The sequence below is a fragment of the Acanthopagrus latus genome, chromosome 17, assembly GCF_904848185.1.
Source record: "Acanthopagrus latus isolate v.2019 chromosome 17, fAcaLat1.1, whole genome shotgun sequence".
In the NCBI taxonomy this organism is placed as follows: Eukaryota; Metazoa; Chordata; class Actinopteri; order Spariformes; family Sparidae; genus Acanthopagrus; species Acanthopagrus latus.
In genome coordinates, this window is record NC_051055.1 from 28167919 (window position 1) to 28195450 (window position 27532).

Sequence of the window (27532 nt, forward strand, 5' to 3'; positions counted from 1 at the left end):
CTGAAAATCATCCTCTGGATGTTGAAAATATTACATTTTTATGGCAAACAATCCTGATTTGTGCCTCGTATTCAGTTACATAATTGGTCATACAATCAAAGTGCAATTGTAGATGTTTATGAGTTTCACTGGGCAGTTGTTTCATGTTTTAGTTAAGGCAACAAACACTGAGCAAAAAAAACAAGATAGAAGAGAAAAATAATTTGCAAGCACTACAAGCCACCCACACAGACTTAATGCATCGTCCAATAATCCAGCTGATTCATTGCCTGAAAACGTTCACTATGTGTGCATTATTGCCTGCTGTCAGATCTCCAAAGAAATAAAACAAACTGAGAATTTGTGCACAATATTCATATAGTCTGTGCAGCCAGCAGAGGAAGTGTTGGCAGGCAAATACGTATAAGGCCATCTGGGAAGAATTATTTTTATTATAACAAAGAGCTAACAATGATTTATATTTTCTGTATTCTGCTGTTCCACTATCTCATAACGAAGAGTATTTTATCATGGTGAAACACGCATTATCTCCGTCCACTCCCTTCTGAGGAGTTGAAGCAGGATGACTAATTAACAGCATTAGTCTCCATAATTCAGGGGAAAACCATGATGTCCAACATCCGATAGCTGAATCAAACTCATATGTGGGCCAGCAGCAAATAGCATGCCTCACCATCGAGAAAACTAAGCATCTCGTTTTAATTAGGCGGGCCTCGTGACGTCAAGGACCGACGAATGATGCCGAGTCTTTGGCCACAGAAGACCGGGCCCCTTTCTTCAGCTCATCGTTTTCTTTTTGCAGGAGTGAATAAGCCCAACCTGCGCAAACATCCCCCCGCCGGAGGCACAGACAAATGATTTGTGAAGAGATGCGGCTGCCAAGAAACCTCATTTATCACACTGCTGCAGCCAGTCATCGACATAAATCATGATGGATGTCATGTTTAAGGCCAACAATGCCATGAATATTCAACATTTGTCTTAGGTTTCCCTGCACATCTGGGCCAAGAGTTGTGATTGGACTTGACAGCTTTGGTAGCATGAATCCTTACGTTTGTCATTGTGCTGGATGAATAATTCCACTTTATATAATCCTGTGATTACTGAGGAGTCAGTTATGGATTTCAGGTCAACCACATCCACTCTGATGACTCCAGTGCACACTTGGCGGGCCTCACAGTGGAGTCCCATGACAAAGCTTAACCCTGAAGGTTCGGCTTACGCATGCGGCGGTTGACCAGGGATGTGGACTAGAGTCACTGTGATCTGGAGTCAACTTGAGTCAGTGTTTCGATGACTTGCAACTTGACTTGACAGAATAAAATGACTTGAAACTCGTCTTGGATTTGGAAGTGAACGACTCGTGACTTGACTTGACTTGAGATACGACGGGTCAAATGACTTCTCTGTGTTCATTTTATGCTTCTAGTTTAGTTTTTTAGGTCTAATCTAGAGTGACTGTTAGTATTTTACAGTCTTAAAGCGATGGGGGGGGAGATATTTTCTTTGCTGGAGAAGAAATGTAGAATCTCACGGTCACTTATCCTCTGTAGCCATTCTTTGCTGCAGGATTAACTTAACACTGGAGCTGTGATAGCTTAAGTGGTTGGTGTGTTTACTGGGACAACTACAGCTCAAAATCTGTTGCACCAGCTTCACTGCTTGCTGATTGTGTTTTACAAATTAACAGTGAGAAAACCACAAGCACAACCCACTAACACCAGAGAGATAAAATCAGTGAAGACAGAGAGGAAATTGTGAATAAAAAAAAGGATAGGTCAGCCTGCTAGTATGGCAATTTTCTAAATATTTGTGTGATTTAATCTGTGTGGGGTGACTTGATTTGGGACTTGACATATCTTAACTAATGACTTGCCTTGATCTGACCTGCCCAACAACAACAACAACAACAACAAAATACTTGCTTGAGACTTGGACCAAATGTCTGGTCACATGTCTGCTTTAGACCTAAAGCACCTCTGCATCCTGTCAGTCCTCTGACACTGTGGAGGGTGAAAAGTTGACATCCTCTCTGAATCACACATCTATTCCTACTTGCACATAAAAAAGAGGAAAGGAACAGCCTGTCTAAAAGTGTGCACAAACTCGCACATAAAGATGTGTGATAGAAGACAGCAACCTTGCCTGAAGCATAAAAGCAAGACAAGGCGTTGGAAGGAGACACTTGAAAGACATTTCCCATTCTGTTTTGTTTGGCCTCTTTCAAACATGCATTCACAGCACAGGAACTCTGCGCTCTCCTTTTAGGAAGACATAAAATATAAACATGAAGAAGACAAAGTAAGACCAAGAGCTTACCTTTGACTGATGAACCTGGATGCCGTAGAGGAGAACATTTCGGAGCTTGGCTGCGGAGGCCAGGTCCATGATGGCTGCTGGCTCTGCCACTGTCCCACTGATGGACGGCTCATCTGAAGCTCTCAAATGCACCTATCAAAACAAAGGCCACCGCACCCAATCAGAAAAGCTTGCCAATAGTGAGGATCTCTTACCAGAACAGCAATCATACCCCTTTTTTAGAGCAATTATAGCTCATTGTTCAAGCAGTCGTTTAAACATGTTGCAACTCTATAGGCCTGTTTGTTTAAAGCTGCGTTCAGAGAAGATGAGCTCTGCTCTGCTGAAAGTAAACAGAGGCTGCTTGATACACAGTCCTGTCTGAGGATATTATGCCTCTATAATTCGGTTGTTAATCTTTAGGCCCTCTGGGGTTTATTTTCTCCAATTAGAGCCGCATAATCCAGAAACATTGGTTCATGTTACCATGTCATCCTTAAAATGATCTAAAGCTCAGTTGATTCCACAACTGACCTGCTGACAGAAACTTAACTCGAGATTTATTCTGTGCAATTATTTTGTCATACATCCTTGAAAACTGCAGCAGTAAGACGCATTAGTCGGGAGAATCGTTTCAAATGTGTCAAGACATCTGCTCTAAACATGTAATTATTACACTTACTCTTGAATATCAATCAGACGAGATCTGTCAACAGATGAAGTTCAATCATAAGACTGATTGTTCAGCACATTTGCAGGTGTTAAACCTCCGGGCCACTAGTTCATGTGAGTTTATTGAAACACTGATGCCACAGGAGCAAAAATAAAATAAAGACAAAGATTTCTGACACCTAACAACACCAGACATGAGGTTGTATTATCAATGACAAGAGGTTCATTCGTTGCTCAAGGCCTCGTTTTCACGGACGGTTTGAAACAGTGACCTCCATCAAACGGTCTGCTTCTCCACCCTCGAGGCCATCACCTACACTTCAAACCCTATTATTCCTCCACTGATCGCTACCATGTGATCAAACCTGTGATTAATAACGGGCGTACGTGTGCAAACCAATAACAACCCCCGGCCAAACAAAGGTGGGGATAAACTCTGGTGCCTCATCACTTAGAGCCGTGAAACTCAGCGGCGGCTTCATGTTTCTGGTAGTCACAACTTCCCAGTTCAGACACATTCAAACGTGACCATGAAATCAGGATTGTCACGGAAGGGGAACCGTGTGATCTGTTACACTCGCAGTTTGTTCTGTTTTTTTTTAAAAGAATTGCATTTAACTTTGGCGAAGTATGTCGTTTGATATAATCTGCATCATGTATTGTAGAAATTTATGGCGCTGTACCAAAGGATCATCAGTTTTAGAGATTTACTTTCATTGGTTAAGGTTTTGGTTTAAAAACACAGAATATAAGCAGGAATTGAAACATCAGTCTGTAAAATGACGGACAACTAACAGTCCAACATTCCAGAGTGTTCAGTTTAAAAAGAGACAAAACAAATCCTCAAGTATGAAATCATTATGACAAGTCAAATTCAAAGTGTTGCTGATTTATTTCACATTTATAAAATAATCATTTGATTAAGTATTTGAGCTCTTGTAATTACAGTTACAAGAGTTAATACATTTTAAAACAGAAGAGAAAAACTGTAGAAGTGGTCCAATCACGCTGTTCATCTAATCCACGTTCTTGACGTCAAACCTTAAACCTTCCTTTGGTTTGACATCAGGGACGTTGTTTCGCTATAATCGGATGTTCAATGTGTTTCCCACACATACACTTGGCTGGACCACCCACGTATATCAACACCCAACAGAGTATATCTGAAGTTCTATTTAAGCATTTTACAGATGAGAACGACTTCATCTGTGATCGATTAACTAGTGGACAACCCGCCCTCGCTCTTCCCCTCCAGTCTACTGTCTATCACACATGCTCTGCTGACAGAGAGAGAGACATTTTTTTGCATTACATCCCTCCTGTAAATAAAGATAAACTTGTGGTTGAACCTGATTGTTGCGATGTTGTCTTGTTCACGTTGCTTTTGATCTGCTACACACTTACCAAGCTTCCTGCACAAGCAGCCGACCTGCTGTTATGATAATGAAATTGCTGGTGAAAATATCCTGAACGTGAGGTGTGTTTTATAAAAATGTACCGCTGAATAAATGAACAGATAATGCTGGTGACAGAATGTGAAGAACAAGGAGAGAGACAACAGTAAGGAGAGGAGAGCCAGCAGAACATAATACAGTTGTAAAACAACAGAATGAAACAAAATAAAACAGATTATGTAAGGAGATAACATTGATAAGTAATTAACAGGAAACAAAAGAAAGAAAAATTGTGGAGTAGAATAGAGCAGAAACATGTTGACTGTAGGAATTGTGTGAACTGGCAGAAAGTCCACTCCTTTAAAACCAGGTTTCTGTGTGTGTGTGTGTGTGTTCCAATCTTTATTGAAAACCTAGCACAACTCACACAAATACGAGCAGGGGCTTTAGTGAAGTAATGCTGCGTGACATCACAGTGATTGAGACCTGTCGGCCTCCGTGAGTTTATTTCGTTTTGTATTATCTGGAAATGTTTTGGCACTTTTTTCCGGGTACTTGTTGAGGAGGTCAATTTTCCAAATTAAAAGAGGATAAACAGGACCTTTTTGCAAATATTCAAAAGTTTCTTGGTTCAGATTGGATCTGTTTGTTTTATATTCGTCCTGCTGAGTTCTCAGGTCAGTGATACTCTGTTAGATGTTGGTGTTTGAAGCCGGTGTATAAGCGAGGCCGAGCTGCAGCGCTCTCCTGGGAGGTGTAGGGTTTCCAAACAGCTACAGAGTTCATCAAGGTACCCGAGGTGGACTACAGGTGACGTTTTTTTAAAAGCAGAAGAAAAGGGGAAAAATTGGCTCGGCCTATAGTACATGTAACTTAAAGAAACTGAATCTGTCCTGTGCCAGATGTCTGTTTTATAAAACATGAAGAGAAAAGTTCATTCATAGTGTGAGAAATGATACAGACATATTAAACACACAGACCTACACAAGCTCTTTATACACTTATTGACTTCTAGGTGTTCAAGGAGAATCCAAGAGTTTCACAGATGCTTTTGTTCTGGCGTGACGAAGACAGTCGACAGTTTGTTGACTTACAGCTTTGGTGAAAGGTCGGTGTACCTACAACCAATTAAGCATTGGTTTGAATAAGTAATGAGTGTGACATTTGCTCTTATTAACCTGGAGGGGGGGGTTCGGTTGAAACACACATCACAGATTGGAAAGCAGGTTTTCCTGGTTCGGTTGGCGTCATTGCTGAGCTTAATTCTGGTACTGATCCATTTGTCCAGGTTAAAGACTGTTTTTATAATCAAGAAATGAGTTTTACTCCCTGTAACTTTTAACGTCAGAGTTGCTGTGCAGCTGATACTTGATAGCTCTCTGAGTCCAAACATCTACGCTTCCAGTCTTCTTCGGTGGTGAGCTGCCAACTCAGAGCAAGGAATGGAAACAGGAGTGTAGGGAGTGTGGGACAAACTTGGATGTCCAATCTCAGGTGGCTTGTTGGCCACTCTGACACAGATTGTGGTCCAGTTTGAAATATCTCAAGAACTCTCGGATGGATAGCCATGAAATTTTGTCTAGACATTCATGATCTCCAGATGACGTATCCTACAGACTTTGATCCCCTGACTTTTCATCTCAAGCCACTGTTAGGTTCACTTCTGTGGTTTTGAGCAAAACCAAAAAGATTTGGTGTATTTGCCATGACATTTGGAACAAATATTCATGTTTTGGTTCAGGATGAATTGTAATAACTTTGTTAATCCCTAACCCCACCCCAAATTAAAATTACGTATTTTTTCTCTTACTTAGATTGTTTTGATGTGAGTTGCTGAAGTTTGGAGATATTGCCATACATGTGTCTGCTTTCTCTTGAACATAACTGAACTGCAAACTGTGGGAACTACTAAATCATTTTTTTAGTTTTGGGTATTGATCTCAATATTGATCTGGGGAAAATGACACAGTTGGCTAGCTTGCTAGTCTTGTTGTTAAACGGTGTATTCACGCACAACATTAGCTCTCTGGCTAACAGCTGAGTTTCTATGAGCTGAGCTTAATGATGTTCAAGAGAGTAACTAAACCTTCATGTGTTGCCAGGGGAGCTAATGTTTGTGGAATTACTTAACATTTGGATCTCAAAATGCATGAAAATATAAATCAATAGACTTTTCTTTTCTTTAGCAAGTGACCATGGTGTAAGCAGGATAATGCTCAATTAGCAGTTACTGCTTCAGGCAACATAAGTAAGAACAGAAAACAATTATGATGGAAAGTAAAGTGCTGCTGTATATGAGGTATATATATATGACTGGCTGCAGTCATGGTGTTGCCTACGACCAATACATCCAAAACTTGGCATCTCACTTGCTAGTACCAAAACCCTTCATACTCCAGTACTCCAAACTACTGACTAAGTTTGTGAACACGACATGTGCATCCTTGGCCTCTCTTGTAAAACAATGTCTGCAGTATCCTTGTGCGAACTCACCCAAATGATAACCGGCGGATGGAGTAGAGCCCGATTCACTGCTTCCAAATCCTTCAGCAAGTCCTCCACTTCAGACAGGCCAGAACGATTGACCTGGGGACAAAGGAAATCAAAACCTTTTGAGCATAGATGGAATTTTTCCCCACGATGAGCAGCGAGATAAGAAGTGTGCTCCAAGCTTTTAATCTAACATCTACACACTCCTACAGCCAGACCAGATCATGAATATTTACATGGACATTTTTCAGAAAAGTCGTTGCTAAAACAGGAACTCACAGAAATCTGAATGAAGTTCCACTCCTTCAGTAGATATCCGGTGTTTTCTCCCATCAGATCCTGGATGACATCCAGCTCCTGTAAGACAGAGATAGCCTGATGTTAAATATTCAGTTCTGCTTGTTAAAGGATCCTGAGTGATAACGCTTAAAAGCAAGTGCTGCAGTACCAGGGTCCTAATGCATCTGATGCTGAGTGACTGATTGACTCCAGTGCTCAGAGGTCAAGAGCCTTCTGGTTTTTGTTTCAGCCACTTCTTCAATTATTAGTGTGAGAGAACAAACCACCTGTTTTCCTGCTGCGAAAGATTTTATGATTAGAAGGATGACCAAAAAAAAAACAACTAAAAACTTGGGGAGTACGTATTTGAGTGGCTTAATTCCACTGACTGTTTTCAGAAGCTTGTTATAACAAATGGAAGGGATCTTTTTTTTTTTTTAAAGAAATAATTTCTGGGCTTATATGCCTCAACTGGCAGGAAAATTCTGACATATGCAAAAGCTGGGGACAGCGATCAGACACAAGCCAACTTAAATTTCATTACACTGCAAATTGAGTCAAAGGCCAAATACAGCCAAGAATCGTAAAAGCTTTTTTGCTCAAAGAACCGGGACACTTATGTCCTGATCTTTCCATTCAGTTTCGGCCTTGGCGTACGAGTGTGATGAGGCAATACGATAGCTCACCGTGTCCACCATGTCCGTTTCACATTCATGTTTGTTGTTATGCCTGTAATTACAGCCTGGTACTACGATTTCACACACATAGGAAATATACACAGAAATAAACATCCAGTCTGGCACTGAGATACAGTTGTTCTACCCATTAAAATAACAGAAAGTAATTGGAAATGTGAAATGGATATGGGAAACACATGTTGGAGGGTTAATTGCTCTTGAAAGATAACTGCCCATGGCTTCAGGAGGAAAATCATTTCAGGTCGAAATGTAGATTAGCAGGGTTTGGAAAAACTGGCATGATCTAAACCAGGTTGGGCATGAAATCCCAGAGCAGGAATGTTTACTTAAATTTGGGGATGGCCTGGAGAACCAAGAATCCACAGAGGCTCGATGACCAAACCGCTCTGAGGACACTGGGAAAACAAAGTTTAAGGGCTCAGTACAGGAGTGAGTGACCCACTTTAATGAATTAAATATCCTAAACATGTTAAGGAAAAGACTAAATGTCAACAATTCAAATGAGGACTGGTCTTATTCAAACAACACAGTTTAAATATTAAAAATCAAATAAATTAAGTGACACTTTAAGCCCTAAACCTGCAGTAGCTTTTACATTTACTCTTAGTTACTTTATATTGTTTATTTCACTAATATTCATTACTCTTAATGTCTTAAACTGGGCCCAGTGTGTGACTCAGACCGGGGGAAAGCCACTGTAGTAATCTCTGGCACAAGAATTTCCTTCGGGATTAATAAAGTTCCATCTTATCTTAGAATTTAATTATCCAGGGTTACATCTGGGGCAGTGAAATTGAGCTGTAACACAAAATTAGAGGATAAAGTTAAAGGATCGCCAGCGTTCGGAGGCTTCATCGTCTGGGAGCTCTGAATTTGGGAGGATATTTTAACCATAGTGATGTGAACAGACCAAACGACAGACCAGCGTTACCATCCTACAAATGGGCGATAAACACTTTAATGTTAGGATGTCAGTTTCTTGGCAGACAAGAGCAGCAGGGAAAGACTTTAACAACAGGGGAGAGAAAGATTAGAGGAATCATGGGCCAAAAGGGGAAATCATCATATCTGGTTGTATTAACTTTATTTAATATTTGAGACCGTTTTGACATCAAGATGGGAAACTAACATGAGCTACAGCAACACTTACCACTGGTGCACATTCACCTCATTTAAAGGTCAAGTCTGTACCCTTAAAAAAAGCATCCGGTGAGTAAACTTTTGTAAATTGTGAGCACAAATCAGAACGCATGACTTATCATCAGTGGCTGACAGACAAAAAAGCTCTTTGCCGTGGTGTTACTCCTTGCTGTCTAAACGAAGGCCCACTTACAGGTGGAGGTTAATCATTAAAAACCCTCTTTAAGCTGATAAATGAGTCTGTAAATGTGGACCATCTTTGATCTGGCCCGGATATGAAAATGTTATCATACATCAACATAAAAGGATTAGCGATAAGGAAAGGGAACACAGGGGAGGTGAGTTGGCCGCGTTCTTAAATGAAACACTTCTTTTCTCGTTTATGTACTTTAAGCTAAACCCAGACAAGTAAATGTTTTATGAGCACCTTTGTTCCAAATTCACCGAAGCCAAATGTTTGAATAATTGATGGCTTGTAGTTATGTAACACAAGGTTAAAGCAGGATATAGGCTGACTGCACAAAACGGTTCGACGTGAAGGAACTCGTAGAGAGGAAATCGAGGTTTTCATCTCTACACAGGTATTTATATCTTTCAAAGAAGAACATATTGGTATGTGTGAGTAGTAGCAGACATGTTGACAACATTTACTCTTTCAAAGAACTACCTGATCACAATTATAATCTATATTATAAAGGAGCACTTCTGGTAGCAGCCGATCAACAGTGAATGACAATTTTACCCCTTTGCATTCAGACAAAATCCAGTAAGTGGTGGAAAGTTTTCTGTTCAGTGTGAAAAGGCTAAATGGGATCATTTATGGTACTGATTTTTTGTTCCATCAAAAGCATTTATTTTAAGCATTTACCAAGAAAATATCTAAAAACATATTTCATCTGGACCACTGACCAATGACATTCAATGATTTCAATGATTGAAGAGGTAAAACACTAATTATATTGTCTTTGTACTGTTCTCACTGCACGGTTGTGATGAAAAGGGAGATCGTAGGTACAAGTGGCCGATCTGGGTTTTCTCCGCAGGATGGCTGGGGTCTCCCTTAGAGGGTGAGAAGCTCAGCCATCCGGGAGGGACTCAGAGTAGAGCCGCTGCTCCTTTGCATGGAAAGGAGCCAGTTGTGGTGGTTTGGGCATCTGATGAGGATGCCACCAGGGTGCCTTCCTAGGGAGGTGTTCCTGGCCCATCTAACTGGGAGGAGACCTAGGTGTAGACCCAGGACCAAGTGGAGGGATTCCTTTCTGGCCTGGGAGCGTCCGGGGATTCCCCAGCCAGAATTAGACAAAGTGGCCGGGGAAAGGGAAGTCTGGGGCTCGCTGCTGAAGCTGCTGCCCCCATGACCCGACTTCGGATAAGCGGTTTACAATGGATGGATGGATGCATGTACTGTTTTCATCTTTAATGGTTTTTGTACTTAATGTAATGTGATGCCAGTTGCATGTTTCAAACAAGTTGTGACAGGAGCAACAAAAGACACATTTTGTGAAACACGTGATTATATGAAGGACAGGCTTAATAACACTTTGTAAATCTGTTCCTTGCAAATTTGCAACTGAATTTGCTTGTTTTTTTTTCAAGTGTTACGTTGCAGCCCAACATGCTGGAATCAGAAGTACTTCCTCTGGAAATGTGGTGATGTCAGGAGACTCAATTTTATCTAAATTTCCTATCAATTGACAGTTTTTCCTTCTACTTTGTAAGCTTGTGTTTAAAAACGGTATCAAATGGATCTCTCAGATAACAACATCCTGCTGAGAGCAACCACACAAACACATTCTGACTGCGAGAGTCGGCCTCTTACTCACACATGCTGCCAAATCCTCCACCTGGACACAAACACACACTGCGCCACACTGTCAGTTTTCAGCTGAGCTTGGGCAGCCCATCCATGCTTATCCCTGTATTAGATTCAGGTAATGGCACCGGGACAAAGGTAATTCTTCATCTTCCGCTTCCTCCCCTCGCCTTTCATCTCCCCCCTCCAGTCCTCCTCCCTCCCAACTCCCTGAAAAGGACGTATCTGGTTCCGAACATGCGCACCGGAAAAACACGGCCCCACCAGCCACCTGAGCATAGACGGGAATGGCTCCAATCAGCCGATCCAAGAAGACTGATACCGAGCCCAATCCGTCTTTGGGGCCCGGTCCAGCACCAGACAGCGAGATCCGCCCGTTTGACACCAGCTGATGAAGGACTTGGAGCGAGTTTAAAGGAGGATGGACCATTTGGATCACGGTGGAACATGGAAAGACGTAATGCGGTGTGCTCTGCCGCCCCCTTCCACTGTCAGCAGCTACATTCAGGGAATATATATATGTATACACATCAGGATGATCCGAGACACATGTTTCTTTACATGAAGCCATGTGTGGGCAATTTGTCAGCCTGGGTGTCTGCTCTCAAGAAGAGTAATAGGCGGTGGGAATAAAATATAAGCATGTGAAGGGGATGGACACAATGTGATAAGCACCAGCACAATCTTATGTGATCCATCTTCACTTGTTTTCACTACATCAGGAGGGAGCACCAAGCCCCTTTCAGTCAAGGGTGAAGATATAGGTATAAGGTATAATACGTATCATTTCTGACTTAAAACGACGAGATCTTTGCTGCTTTTTTTGTTGCGCTGTGTTCTTACGTTATCCCAAAACTTTCCAACATTTTTTAACTCAGAGAAATCTGTTATTTCATTCAGCATAATGGTGAGTTTCATTTTGTCGCCTGTTGCTAAAACCTCTGGGGGAAACATCAGGTGAGGCGTCAGAGAGTGATGAAGAACTTCAGCAGACGTGAATACAACTTTAAAAAAACTAAATATATCACGTCGTCTCTGAAGTTTTCTGCCTGAGTCACGTCAGGCCACAAAACACTTGCTGCTGCTTGGAAGGCTTCACTTTCTGTGAACTCAAGCATTCAACAAGCATATCGATATTTTTATCTCCTCTATTCTCTTTTCTCTGAGCTTTAGCTGCTGGACAATAGCTGGAACAGGACGCTGTTTTACAGAAATAAGATCAAGCTGTAGTGGTGGGAGGGGGGTGTGATTTTGAGAAGTGAGCGTCTCCCCCCGTACCAAAGTCAAAACACAGCCTTGTGGTATGAAAATGGTTCTCATACCACTCTTTCAGCTTAATCCACTTGAGACGCTCTTTTTGTATAATCCTGTAAGTATTCGATTCTCAAAACAAAGACTGTCTGTCGAGCGCTCCTTTGACAAAACAAAAACAGAAGCTACACAAAGGCAGCATTTGTCAAAGGCTGTTAAACTGAATTAACACTGAACAAGCATTCATCATATTATGTTGTCCTCCCTCAGACGAACAAGTTCTTCCCTTCCAGGTCACCTTGACTGTTAACTTGTTTGTCTCAAATTGAGATCGCATTTTGCATTGTGAGCCTCATAACTTGATGTTCGCTTTCTTGCTTTAAAGCTTTGCACAAAAGCTTTTTCTTTCTGACAAACCCAAAACCTGCAGTTGCATGTCCACGTGTAGTCACAGAGCTTATTTCCGTAACATCGGTTCTTCTTTCTTCTTTTCACAGACACACTGAAGGTTGCCTGAGTTGGTGGTTACGTGGCTCGCTCAAGGGAAACCCAACAGTTGTTAAAGTAAAGGAGAGGACTCCACATATGGAACCTCTGCGTGGTCTGCGCTGTCTGACTGAATATCTCAGACTGTCACTCATTTACTCTTTTGCATATGGATGCTGTTTTCCATTGTCTATTAGAAGCAATTTTACAAATTAACTGGAGGATGTTTGCAGCATGGGAATCTGATGAGCCCAAAAAAGATTAAAAGTGAAAGAGAGGAACATGAACTGTGGCCTGAAACTGGGAGCTTGTCAAGTCGGAGGGAGCGGAGGCGATAGCAGGATGAGGAGGACGACGAAGAAGAGGAGGAGGAGGGGAGGAGGAGGAGGTAAGAACTCATCACTAAACACTCGATTAATCAAGCCAGCTCCCCCGGTACAGGAAATATGACTGCCATCTGCTCTCCTGCATGCAGGGGAGTGAGAGGTGGAGGTCGGGGATGGAGGGAGATAATGAGGAGGAGGAAAGTTGCAGAGAGTGGATGTCTCAGACAGGCTCCATTAGAGGTCTGACCGCAGATGGCAAGTCTCACCACAGGGCCACCCAAGTGGAGCTCACATCGAGTTTGAAGGGGGATTGGAGGTATGGGGATGGAGAGATAGCGGAAAATAAAAATGGAAAACTCATGGGGATGTTCAGTATTGCTGTCGTCAACACAACCAGCATTTTAATTAGCTGTGACTGCCCCGGTCTTACCATGTGGAGACCTTCGGCAGCCTTCTGGAGGCCATCAGCCAGCGTCGCAGCATGTGCAGATCCACCTGTGATGATACAGGCCGACTGCGACAGAGTCTCTGAAAGAGAAAGACGCGACTGGTTGAAAACTCCAGTGAGAGAATTCAATTTGCGTGAGCACAAACTGGCAAAACTTGGCAATAATTCTGCTGCCATCATTAGAGGTGCACAGGAGGAGCTATACGCGAATATGAACAGAATACACTCTGCACCCAAGTGCTGTTACAAAGACGTTTGTCATATAGCAACCATGCCTCATTCTGCTCCACCTTGGTTTCGTCCTCCCATCACCTGTTTGTCTATTTTGTAATTGTCAGGTGATGCCAAGATGGTAACCACAGCTTCACTATGGCTCCTCAGGAACCTATGCAGGACATCACAGAGACTATATCAGTGTCCTGCACCTGTTTTGGCTGACAACTCACCTCAATGGAAAATAATTTAGACGCCAGTAGTCGGTAGAAGTAACTGGACCCCAACAAGACGCACCAGATGGTTTGTTACACAGAACCATCTGGGAAGTTGCCCTTAGAAACTGTTTGGAAAAGGGATGTGCATTCTCAAAGAATAGTTTGCAGGTGATTCGACAAAACAATTGTCTATCGCCATTTATCACGGGGCAAACTTCAAACAATCACATCAACAGTTGGAGAACACTACCACCTGTGGAGCCAGTCAGTAAATCAAAATCTTGCAGAAGAAGAGCGAAAGCATCTTTTCGATCAAGAAAAGCCTTCAGTGCCCTTCTTTGCTCTTCTTTCCATGAAAAATACTCTCCAGTTCAGATAAAATTGATGCGGCAGCAACATCAATGCTGACCTCTTTCACCACCGCCGCTGTTGTTTTCAAATGAAAAATCACTTCTCTCACTGGTCATCACATTTAAAAAACATGCCAGTGGCTGCCAACAGTTCTTCATGCGACTATGATTTGTTCAAACCACCGTGAGTTCAGCCACAAAAGCATAGTTTGAGGCCTGGCAAGACGGATTCGCGAGATCACAGGATCATTTGACCGCGCCAATCCAGCTGCCTTGTAAGGTAAGCCAGAACCAGGGCACCAGAAATAGCTACTCCTCCTTTGCAAGTCCTCAATAAATTCATAAGTTCATGGTCAATAACATTAAGTTAAAATGACAACATCAACTCATCATAGCCACGTCTGCAAAAGAAAACCTGACGTCGTCACTTGAAAGGGCCTCTTCTTGAAAAATTGATTCATAAGTGTCCACACAAACACACACCTTTAACCAGGATACACACATGTGAGCCTGCACACACATACACACACAGTGCTGTTTATGTACTGTAAGTATATTTGAGCACACAGAAACACAAACACACACAAACTGAAACACTTGACAGTTTGTCGTACTGACAGATGTGAGAACATTCTTCCACGTCCGCTGTTTTTTTTTAAAAAAAAAAAAACACACACACACACACACACACAATGAATTCATTCACATCAGAGGCTCTGGGAATAATCACTGTGCACCTTATGTCATCATCAAACAGGTAATTGTTGGTCCAGGTGCTGGTGGGGTGAAATATAGGGCCATGTTTATTCCCATGTCTCTGACTGTGATAGTCTCCCTTGTCCTGACTTGCTCTCCATAGTATTCAGACTGCTGTTCCAACCAAGCTGAACAATGCTACAAAGAATTTCTGCCTCTGTCGACAGTGAGGAGCCATTTTGGTTCATTCTCTTCAAATCTGACTCTAACAACAACAAAGTGAGACGCAAAACTCTCAAACTGCCCAATTCTGAGCATTTAACCTGCCTGAGAAGACTTTCCTGTCTACACGTCTGCATGGACCCTTTATGTGTGTAAATGATATATTATACACAGTACATACAGGAAATAATGTGTGGAGAAGGTGACTCACCTTTGATAATGGACTCTGCAGCAGCCAGATCTCTTTTGTAGGTTACCTGAAGGCAAAATAAATTAAAGGATCAGTTCCGCCCTCAAAATAACTCTTTATCTAAAGAGCAGCTAGTTTTTTTTATAATCTTTGCTTTTTTTGAGACCATTACAGTGTTCAAGCCTCTTCAAGCCTCAAGAAATATTCGAATGAAAGAACGTGGTAGCGAGATTCTCCTGCAAGACCTGAAGTTATGACCGGGGGTACAAGGGTCTGAACTGAGTTACTAGTGTCAATAAAAGTCCATACTCTGGGGGCTGAAGTGTCCATCAGACCAGAAACTATCTTAGCTGAGTTTGCAGTTGTGTTTTTTTCCTACATGTGAAAATTGCGTCTGAATTGCAGCCATAGTTTTCTTTTTAATCCATTTTCAGACAAATTTCACTTTTCTTAATGGTCCCTGCAGAAGTAGTGAGGGAGACGCAGAAAGTAGCAACTACTGTTGTGAAAGACAAATCTTATTTTCAAGATTGGTTTAGTTGTTTAGTCTATAAAATATCAAAACATTGTGAAAAATGCTCATCACAATTCCTCAGAGCTCAGAGTGAATCAAAGTCTTCAGATCGATTATTTAGTTAGACCAACAGTACAAACCCAAAGACTTTTCATTTACTATCATAAATGAAAAAGAGAAGCAGCACATCTCTGCTTGATAAATGAACACTGCTTTGACTGCTTTTCTTTTGATCAACTAATTGAATAAAATGATCAATGCTTGCAGCGGTAAACTAGTAGAGGAGAGCACAAGGGTGATGCTTAGTTCCTGATTCAGATGTTTAGGCTCCATAGTTACTGGAATCACTTTGTCAAAAGGGAGGAAAGGAAAAACCATAACTAACAATTCCTTTGACAACCCATCTGTGGAGCAAGGCCATGGCTTTAAATTCATCGCAAGCAAAATGTTATTTTAGAGTCATTCAGAGTATCCACGGCAATGTTTCTGAAACGACAAGTTGGTCTTCAGATATTGTGAAAAATGTCTTCGTCCAAGGCTTTGAACACAACAAACATAATTGTGTCCACGTTTGTTATATTGAGTTGGACACAGAAAACTCCAAACCTCAGCACATGAAACCAAAACTATCTTCATGAATAGATAACATTCAGTTCTAACAACAAAAAAAGATGTCTTTCTGTAAATCTGATCCACTAAATGTTGAAGGCAAGAAGTTCTATAATCTGATAGAACGTTAAACACAGAACATTCACAATTAAACTAATTTCTACATGCTAATCTTGAACGTCACATCCAATATATAACCGCCTCCCCTTTTGCCAGCACCCCTCACTTCCAATTCATGAGTTTTCTTTGTGCCCATATGATAAAAATAAAAAGAGGGCATACAGCGGCGCTCGCCAATGTGTCACCAAATCCACAAATCCCAAATCGGGCCCCTGGCGAGCTCACCTTCCACAGTGTTGGCGGACCCTGGATGAGCTTGGCGTTGGTGCCACAGTACTGCAGAGCCAGATGAAGACACTCGGTGCCAAACTCAAAGTCTGACTCAGTGCACTGCAGAGGGGACACAACAGGGAGAAGAGGCTGAAGTGTCGACAACAGTCAGTGGGACTGTGGCACACAGTCGGTGTTGGATCTGCACCAACTGGATGCTCTGTTACATTCTCATACGTACTGTCAAATATATGATGTATTAATGCATAACATACTGTTTATTTAATAATACATTTTTAAATGGTTTAAGGTCAAATTGCACAGTTGTATAGACATTTGAAGTATCTTGGAAAGATTGACGCCACCTTTTGCTCACTGCTACATTAATGGATGGAAAAAAAACATTTAGCTGATTTTTCAGTTGCAGATTTACTTGAAATGTGTTTAGAATTTGTGTTATATTGGACTGAAACACAGCTAATGGGGCTTTGAGCTAAATGCACACATCTGCATGCTACTATGCTCACAAAGACGATGCTAACAGCAGGTTTATCATTTGCCATTCTAACGTTTGTTAATGATCAATAATCCCAAAGTACAGCTGAGATGGCACCAGAGGAAAAGTTAAAAGATTGCAAAAGTTGTCACAATTCATCCTGAAGAGACTAAGAATGTCTGTACCAAAGTTCCTGACAATCCTTCCAAAAGTTCCTGAGACATTTTCCTCAAATACTACTACTCAAGAACAAAATTGTAGCTGAATGTTTAGAGACAGCAGGAGTTTATGGTTAACGTCCCTTTCTTTTGTTTGAATGTGCTTCTAACATTTCAATCGGTCGACTAGATTATGAGATATCTTGCATGCAAAATTGTATATTTTGATCTGAGGGTGATCATGGTGCGTCCACAACATAGAGGGTTCATCCTCTGAGGACCATGAACGTGTATGGTTAATTTCACATCTGTCTGTATTTTAGGTTTTAAAATGTGTTATGTAAAAGTGGTACATTTTCAGTATTCAGAGGGAAAAAGAAAAACAGCGTCTGATTTGGCACTTGTTCGAGGAGGCTCTTCTTCTGTCCAGGCATTCCTAAGATAATTTGTTTCTGTGCAACATATGGTCGCATCCTTGAGAGATGAAATTCTCGTTCAAATTTGCAGCCCGGAGTTTCAACCGAAGAAAAACAGGCTCATAACATGATGCTGCCGTCACCACATTTTTCATCAGACACTTCAGAGGAATCTGTTTTCTTTGGCTGATGGACTGTTGGCCCTGTAACACTCTTATCTATCTGTATTAAGAACATTTGTTTCATCAGCTCAGCAGACTTTTTCCCACACTGTTCTGTGAGACGTGGTGTTTTTGTGTATGACTGTCAGTGCTACAGAAACGGTTCTTGGATATGTGAGGTTATAATGTTGCTTTATGTTTACTTCATTTAAAAACATCATCTGATTGAGTACAAATTGTTATAGTTTAGATTCCTGTCGTCTCATTATATTCCACTGGAATTTGTTTTGGATGACCAACAAAACTTCAACTTTCTCTTTAACATTTTTCATAATAAACGCTTAAACAGAAACTAGCAACTTTTACATAACTGCCTGTTTTCACCAGCAGAGATCTGACATTGTTTGTTCTAGTACATTATTTTCCATGGTTTGTCAAAAAACAGATCCAAGGCTCATTAGAAGGTAAACATGTGGTTCCAGAATATTTCACTGGAAGGAAGCGCTACACATGCAATTGTGATGTTTTTATAGACTGAAAACTGCTTTAAAAAATGTGTTGTACACAAAAACATGCGTGACTTGGACTGAAAATGTTACGAAATGGGTCAGGAGCAGGTCTGTCAGAATCAGCAGGATGTCACGCTCGAAAGGAAGAAATAAATATGAAGGGAATAAATAAGAAAACAGCTCTGTCGGGAGAAATGCTCAAATCAGGAATACTGAGCCAAGTGAAATCAGAGAGATTGTGTTTGTTAGTAAAGAAGAAAACTAGACCTGAATTGAGGTTCAGAATCCTGTTTGGCTGATTGCAGGCAGCACAAAAACATGAACATGTTAACAAATTTACATCCATCTAATATGGAGAAACATGAGGATCCATTTGTACTCTTGTGTCAGGCTTTCTCATTAGTGAGAATATGGTATTTATACTCTTTAAGCTCAGTTTCTCCACCAGCTTCTCATAAAGGAGAAGCCTTTTAGCTGCCAAATGCTCCACTATGTCCACCAGCTAGTTGCTAACTTTGTCTGTCTGCTGTGTTTTTTGCAGATAGTGTGCAGACTTTTTTTAATGAGAACAATTTGGAGAGAAAAACCTGCCTGCCGCTCCTGGTGAAAACGCTCATGAGAGATGTATAACTAAAACAGCATAGGACCCGAAAACCAAGACAATGAAGTGACGGCCGCAAAAAATGCTCCATGGAGCTGCAGGGAACTACTCTGTTGTACTTTACACATAGCCAGTCTTCTTTGTTAATATGCAACCATTAATTACAGATACTTTAAACTAAGGTGTCTAAAATCTTGTGTGTGTGTGTGTGTTTATGTCTTTGTTGCTGTCATCACTCTTCCTGAAATAATGATCCCATACTTTACTGTACCAGGTAACACTTTGCTGGGAAAGCTCAGTTTGTGTAGATCACATGGAAGTTTGGATCGAGGCGATGAGCTCATTTGGTTTAAAAGGCCACAGACACGACAAAGACCAATCCATGCTACCTGAGATAATACCTAGGTAATATTTTATCAAGCTATAAAAGAGAGGGGGTCTTTTATTCCAGAGACCCTGGAACAGAAGAGAGAGAAATTACAGCAGAAATACGCTTTCGGTCTTGAGGTAATTTAACCTTTAGCATTTTCTCCCCCGTACAAAAGCTTTCACTTGGGGACTGGATAAAGTGTCTCCCCCTTTGTCTTTTCAGCCCTAAGTTCTTCTCCTCTCAATGGATGTCAAGATACAAATGTGCAGCTTTCACAGATTTTTCATGAGCATGTCCTACAGTCCTAACCTGACACTTCCCCTTATCTTTTGAAAGATTGAAGAGGAGGAGAAAAAAACGACACACTCTCCAACGACCTTAAAACCTCTCATTTTCTCCAGCGACCTCCCCAGTTCGTCTCGATTTTTGCAACTCGACTGGTTTGACATTGTGGCACAAATGTGAGCTCATTTGCTGAAAAGGCCAACGGCAAAGCCAACAGAGCTCTCAGAGCAATTCGAAGATCCATATGTGCCAGGAATAAAAATAACTGCACACATACGGGGCTCCAATTGGAGGCATACTTCAGCCCTTAGCTCAAAGTTTTTCTGCGTCCTTCGAAAGACGTGGCGGATCGGAAGAACCGTCTAACTGAGTCAAGGTTGTAATAGCAAACTAAAAGTGTCTGAAAATAAATAAGGTCAACTTCTGCGGCTCAGGTTTCGCATTAAGTTGCCTTGGATTAGCCTGCCAAGTCTTTGCTTTAAGGGAAGAATCAACACATTTACGGCTGATGTCAGCGGATGAATCCTTTCCATTTTTCAGGTAGACATATTAAAACGCACTCAACTGCTCAGACTATTAATCCAAATCCACCTAAATGTGCCATGTAATTTCAGCGCTTTTTCACCCGTTTTCCTACTGCGCCTTTGTTCATTTTTGTTCCACAGACTAATCTGCTGCAGTGTGGCTGAAAATATTATTAATGTGTCATTTCTTTCCCAGACGCAGCCGAGGCCGAGTGAAAATGATAGCGCTCCGCGCCACAAGCTCTTCAGAGTGAAAGCCTGCAGGTTCTGGCACATCAGCAGAACAATGAAGAGCTGTGAAGGCCTGATATGATGTATGAGAATCATAAAGGCCGCCGTCATCTAAGTGCTGTAATTTTTCAAGCATAAATCTCAATCTGTCAAAAGATTTGAGAGATTTTTTTTTTTATGCAATTATTTGACACCAGGAGTGAGCAGCACACGCCTGCAGGATCCTGCGATATTATGACTTGTTTTACACACTGACTTTTAGTTTCATGCACTTCGGGTTAATCCAGGATTGCTGCTTGACCTTTTCAGTAACACAGAATGATCTAGTAATTACTGAAAGTTTTAAAGGAGCAACACTCTTCCAATGATGGTATAAAAAAAAAAGAATAATATATGGTAGGTGTAACTCCATAACGAATGAAGCAATTAAGTCTCTGCTATAAGATTAGTGAAGATAAAGTTTAAGTTTCTTTACCTTCTCATTTGTCTCCCTTATTAGTTTGCTGTTTCTGTCACTTTAAATTTTAATTTTCTTACTTTTTAGTTTTGTTGATATCTAACTTTCAAACTTAATTTCAATCAGTAAATAAAGTGACAATGCTTATCTGAGACCTGATGAGAAACAGAGAGAGATCTTGCCTAAAGAACAAAATCCGTCATGTGCAAATGTGCAAACAGATTGTGTTTGTGATTAACTGCATGTGAGAAAACAGGACAAAGACTAATCAATATGTGATTGCAAGGGAATGACTGCCAGAAGAGGGACAAGCTGCAGTGGAACTTTTCAGTGGCCAAAAAACCCATTTAAACCTGCTCACATCTGGCTTTTGTGTGCAATGTGAATGTATATTACGGGGATTTACTCCAGGCTGTAGTCACATGTTTTTATTGCCTCCGGCTCAGCTGTGATGTGAACACAGATTGCAGGTGAACACGCTGATTTACTCTCCCCTTTCAGGCACCATGTGTCTAATTCAGAATATCATGAAGATTTTTTAAAACAAGCTTTTTTTTCTTTAGACACAACATTCAGACAAAAACCCCAAAGCTGCTCCCTTTTAAATTGAGGAACGCCATCTTGTTTGTTAAATAGGTTAATGAAGGTAAACAAAGAACAGACTCTACCCTCTGATAGGCTTGATAGATGACATCATATGTGAATCCCTGAGGCATCTCGCTGGCTCGGTACTTGGCCCGCTCTAGAGAGTGATCCAGGTAGCCTTCTGACGTGGTGGCTATCACGGTGGAAACAAGAGGTCGGATGGCTCCTGCTGCCTGGACAACAAAGAAAAAGAGGATTTAGTCTAGTTAACCTGGGCTACTATACCCCTAGACAAGTTTAATAATGAGTGAAATTAGTCTCAAAGTTATTTTTTTCAAGTTACACCTGTTATTTTAGTAGATTTTTTACGTAAGTGAATGCAAAAAAACAGATTTCACAAAAAGATATACCTCATAGTTTACAATCAGATTTATAAGTATATATATATATATATATATATATATATATATATATAAAAAAAAAGAACAAAACGTCTAGACAGTAATACTCTTAACAGGACGGGGATCAAATGGCTGAACAAGTACGAGTATTTTCCGAACACCTTTACCGGGCACACACCCCAGTTTCTACTCTGAATGTGACGAATACTGCCGTTCATTTTTCATTTTTGTGAGACGACATTTAGAGGTGGAATCATAGGAATTATCTAAATACCAGTGAACAGACACACAGAGCAGCATGAGATGAGGTGATGATCATGCACTGAATGTATTTCAAGATGCATACATTTGAGCAAACGCTCAGGACTACACAGATGCACAGTTACAGAGAGGAACAGAAAAGAAAACAAAAAAAGATATCAGAGAGTTCCCGGTAAACTTTGATATCAAAATTTTTAATATACAGAGTCATTTGTACTGTCGGTTAGAGAACTGGTGATGCTCCTCTTTGCTTTTGATGAATGAAACTGATCAACAATTTTAATAATCGAATCATCAAATTTAGTAATTTTTAAGAAATAAGTCATAATTCTCTTATTCGAGTTTCTTAGATGTGAATATTTTCTAATCTCTTTCCTCCTCTGTGACAGTAAACAGAAAGTCTTTCGGTTGTGGACAAAAAAAAAAGTCCAAATTATTTTTTTCTTTGTCAAATTCTCTCGTGGCTGTTCAGCCATAACTCCACATTTCTAAGAGAGAATATTTCCCTGATCACACTTGGAGTCAGCAGCCACATCAGTAACAATAAATCCATCTTAACCAGAACATCTGCAGCACGCACTGCTCATACCTCCTCCCTCGCAAACTCAAAATAATCAAAATTTCAAGAGATAATATTTTCATCCCACTGCAGCTATGACTGTGGGCCGTTTGCAGGAGCAGACAGTCGGCGAGCGTGCGCAGGAGAAACTAATAAATGAAAGGAAAGCAAACATGTGTTCTGCGTGTTACACATGCTGTTAAAATCAAAATTAATCTGCTGATCCTCAGCGGTGACGGGCGTTCTGCCATGAGCGTGGATACTGGCTAGATAATGAGGACCAGACCGCCTGCTGTGAAAGTTCCTCACACAGACACACACACACTCAGAAACACATCATCAATGTTGGCCTCACGTCAGAGAGCTCGTGCTTTTTACACAACCTGTGTGACCTGCATTCAACAGAGCCTCCTCTCAGAGTCTCAGCCATGAATAATTACGAGACCGATCTTCAACCGGCCAAAATGTTTTCCATCTAGCACTGATGAAATAAACTCCCAACACTGAGAGCGATGGGCCTGCCACTCTGATAAACACTTTGTGAGAAGATGGAAAGGTAAAGGTCTCAGCTTCAGGTGCACTCAAAAGAACTGTTTGTCTTCTTTTGCTCTGAACACCACTGGAAAAACTCCACTTCGTTGTATTTCAATGTGTAGTTTGTTTATGTTCACACCACACGCTGAAAAAGGAACCACAGGGCGCACAAACAGACGTGACATGTCGCTTTATCCCACCAGGTGAAAGGTTTGATTCCTGGGCCTGCAGCTAACTGTGATGGAGTTGTTTACACTCGGAGCTGTAATTGACCTTCTCTGGTTTTCAGCTAAACTCACTTGAAGAGATGAAGTATGAGCTACAGTCGAGATTTAATTAACTTCACGACGATGTCCAAGAATGAAGAACTGCTGGCATTTTAGGGCCGTTTCCTTTATTTGGGAAAGGACACATTCTGCCTTCATGTGCTACTGGAAACACTGACAATCCAAAGAGGCCACACATCTTTAAGTTACAGTTTCCAATCAGAACTTTATGATAACTTCCTGCATTGGGACATCTACAGTATTGAACTTTTAATGTTTTCTCATGAGAAAATGACTATTTGCATTCAAATTAACGGATGCAGCGAGTTCTGACAGAATGCTTCTGACAAATGGTTCATTTTGATGGTGAAGACATATGTTTATATCCTCTCTCTCTCTCTCTCTCTCTCTCTCTCTCTCTCTCTCTCTCTCTCTCTCTCTCTCTCTCTCTCTCTCTCTCTCTCTCTCTCTCTCTCTCTCTCTCTCTCTCTCTCTCTCTCTCTCTCTCTCTATATATATATGATCTATATGTATATATACACACACATATATATATATATATATATACACACATACATATATATACACACACATATACATATATATATATACACACATATATATATACACATATATATATATATATATATATATATATATATATATATATATATATATATATATATATATATATATATATATATATATATATATATATATATATATATGTGTATATATATATATATATATATATATATACAGTCGTCCTCAAAATTATTCATACCCTTGTTAATTTTGTGATTTTTTTATTTTTGCGATGAAACTAATGCATTTTTGTCACGTTTGTTTATGAATTATATGTGACCAACAAGTGAAAGAACGACAACAATACACAATTCAAGAAACTCTTAAATTCATGGGTATTTTATTGTCGGATTACCAAAAAATGCCATGTTCAAAATTATTCATACCCCTGGCAATATCTCAACAAAAATGTCCCAAATGTGTTCATCTTTGTCCCAAAGTTATTTCATGATGTCTCATTGGAATGAATACCTTTTTTGTTGACCAAATGTTAAACAAGGTTAAAAAAATAGCATCTTTCCAGAAGAGTATAAATAGTGGGAAAGTGTTCAGGTCATTGTTAATCTCTGGTCATCATGGTAAAGAAGAAGGAGCTCAGTGAGGACCTGCGTCAGCATCTTGTGCAGGCCCACAGTGAAGGAAAGGGTTACAAGGCCATTTCCAAGCAGTATGGTGTCCCTGTCTCAACCGTCCAGAGCATCATCAACAAGCACAAGAGGTTCAACACTGTCAAAAACCTCAGTGGGCGTGGCCGAAAGTGTAAGGTGTCCCCCAAACTTGCCAGGAGAATCTGCCGAGAGGTCAACACCAACCCACGGACCACAACCAAGGCCCTAATTCAAACCCTTGAGCAGACAGGGACAAAGGTGTCACGGTCCACCATTGAGCGAGTTTTGCACAGAGGAGGTCTCCATGGACGTAAACCTCGGAAGACGCCGCTGCTCAGGAAAAAACATCTGGTAGCTCGCCTGGCCTTTTGTAGAGGTCATCTGAAGCAAGATCCCAGCTTTTGGTCAACCATCCTGTGGTCTGATGAGACAAAACTGGAGTTATTTGGCCATATGGATACCCAGTATGTCTGGAGGAAGAAAGGAGAAGCCTATAGACCAAAGAACACTGTGCCCACTGTCAAGTATGGTGGTGGAAGCATAATGCTGTGGGGATGTTTCTCTTCCAGTGGCACAGGCAATCTCGTCAAGGTCCAAGGTATCATGAAAAAGGAGGATTATATCAGGATACTTGATGAAAATGTCAAGGAATCTGCTGAAAAACTCAAGCTTGGCCAAAACTGGATGTACCAGCAAGACAATGATCCTAAACACACCGCCAAGGTAGTCAAGAAATGGTTCAAGGACAATGACATCAGTGTCCTGGAATGGCCAAGTCAAAGTCCTGACCTCAATCCAATTGAGAATTTGTGGCATCACTTGAAGACCAGAGTGATGGCGAGGAAACCAACCAACCTGACCCAGCTTGAGGCATTCGCCAAGGAAGAGTGGGCCAACATCCCACAGGAGACGTGCAAGAAGCTTGTGGACACGTACAAGAATCGTCTGGAAGCAGTCATAAAGAATAAAGGCTATGCCATTGACTATTAAATAAAGACGATGGACTAGGGTATGAATAATTTTGAACATGGCATTTTTTTTGGACTCCGTTAATAAAATACCCCAGAAATGATTTTTTAAAATTATTTTATATTGTTGTCATTCTTTCAATTGTTGGTCACATAAAGCTAAAACACAAATTTGAAAACAAGCATTTATTTCATCACTAAATGAAAAAATCACAAGAATCAGCAAGGGTATGAATAATTTTGAGGACGACTGTATATATATACACATATATACATACATATATATATACACATATATACATACATATATACACATATATACATACATATACACACCTATGATGATTAACCATTTAATGCACTGTCTGCATGTTTTAAATTATAGGACAACTACTTTATTAATCGATAAATCCGTTTGAGAGTTTCTATGAAAAAAAAGTCTAAATTATCTGATTATCTTAAAACAGCTGGGCTCATACTGACCCCATGTTCCTTGGCAGCCATGGCTATCTTGTACAGAAAGTCCTCCTCCACAAACGGCCGGACGGCATCGTGGATGATGACCACCTTTGGTCTGTCTGCTGCGGGACTCTGCTCCTCTCCATCACCTTCGCCCAGAGCCAGCACTCCGTTACATATCGACCTGTGGCGAGTCGAACCGCCTGGCACCACTCGGACCTTCCTGTGCTGGAAGCGCTGGATGATGTCCGTCATCAGGTCCATGTTTTCTTTGGCAACAACCACAACAATGCACTGGATCCATGACACCCTGCAAGAAAACACTGTCCTTTCAGCAAATTCTGTTTGGTAACATGAGAAGTCAGATAAGCAGAAACATAACACTTGGCACTAATCTATGAATTATTGATTCTTGTTTGAACATTAGGATGTTGAAAAATGCCTTTTAAAAAGATCCCAGAGCTGAACGTTACGACTTCAGATTGTGTGAATTGGCCAACCGACAGTCCAAAACCAAAGATATGTTGTTCACAAAGACAAAGAAAATACAGACAAGCACCGAGTTCTCACGTTTCAGAGGAAAAACAGAAAAAAAGTACAATAAAAATGCCCAAGTGTTAAAATACAAGTTTACTAACTGTTTCTCAACACTTTCAGTATCTCTGCTGAGCTAACTGTAGCTGCCTAACTATCGAAAAGAAAGCAAACAAGAATGTTTCCCATAATGTTTAACTATTCCTTTGACTAATCATCAACAAATTGGTCAAACTGCTGCTGAATATTTGTTGATTTGACTACTAATCTCTTCAGCATTTTAGGAAATAATTGCTTGGATTTTGGATCCAGCACGGACGACCTTTGACCCTCCTCCACTGGGAGCCTCTGTGGACTGACTGGGGCCACACAGGCAGCTTCTCCTCCTTCTCTCCGGTACCCAGGATGTTGCTGCACTCATTTCCTGACAACACGTAAACACTGACAACAAGCTGGGAGGAGACGCATCTGATTATAAACACCGGTTGTTATTCTATTGTCGTAACGGAGGTCAGGCGGTGATCACAACAGCATGTAAACATCCACCTTCTCCTCACTGATTTGAAGGCTTGAGATCTGAAGTCGTTATCGCTGTCTGTCCTCCAGTGATGGAGGAAAAAGTATCAAGACCTTTAGCAACACCAAAATGGCCGAACAGCTGCATTTAATATATGGGGGATACGGCACTAAAATATATATATATTTGAGGGTATTTCTGCAGTTATGACATTCTTGACAACGTGACAAAATAATGTAAAATATTGTTAGACAGCTGTTGAGCTTTCTTTGCAAGATTTTGGTTCCTCTTGGACGCAATCCGGCGCTTCTTGCTTGAAGTGGTGAAATCCATTTGTTGTGTTTCTGTATTTTCTTTCCAAATTACTGCACAGAAGGAAGCAAGAGGCTAGCTGGCTAATGATATGGTGC

At 40.9% G+C, this 27532-nt stretch overlaps 1 protein-coding gene across 1 annotated transcript in view; it reads right to left on the reverse strand.

Annotated features, from left to right (window-relative positions):
• Positions 1–27532, reverse strand: part of crppa (CDP-L-ribitol pyrophosphorylase A) — a 46757-nt gene that overhangs the window by 17687 nt on the left and 1538 nt on the right. Inside the window, exons 2-9 of the mRNA XM_037075956.1 lie at positions 26096–26381; positions 21514–21663; positions 16653–16757; positions 15206–15251; positions 13278–13375; positions 7134–7211; positions 6858–6950; positions 2320–2451 (exon numbers count right to left, since the gene is read on the reverse strand). Of these exons, the coding sequence (XP_036931851.1) occupies positions 2320–2451; positions 6858–6950; positions 7134–7211; positions 13278–13375; positions 15206–15251; positions 16653–16757; positions 21514–21663; positions 26096–26381 (988 nt within the window). The remainder of the gene's footprint in view (positions 1–2319; positions 2452–6857; positions 6951–7133; positions 7212–13277; positions 13376–15205; positions 15252–16652; positions 16758–21513; positions 21664–26095; positions 26382–27532) is intronic.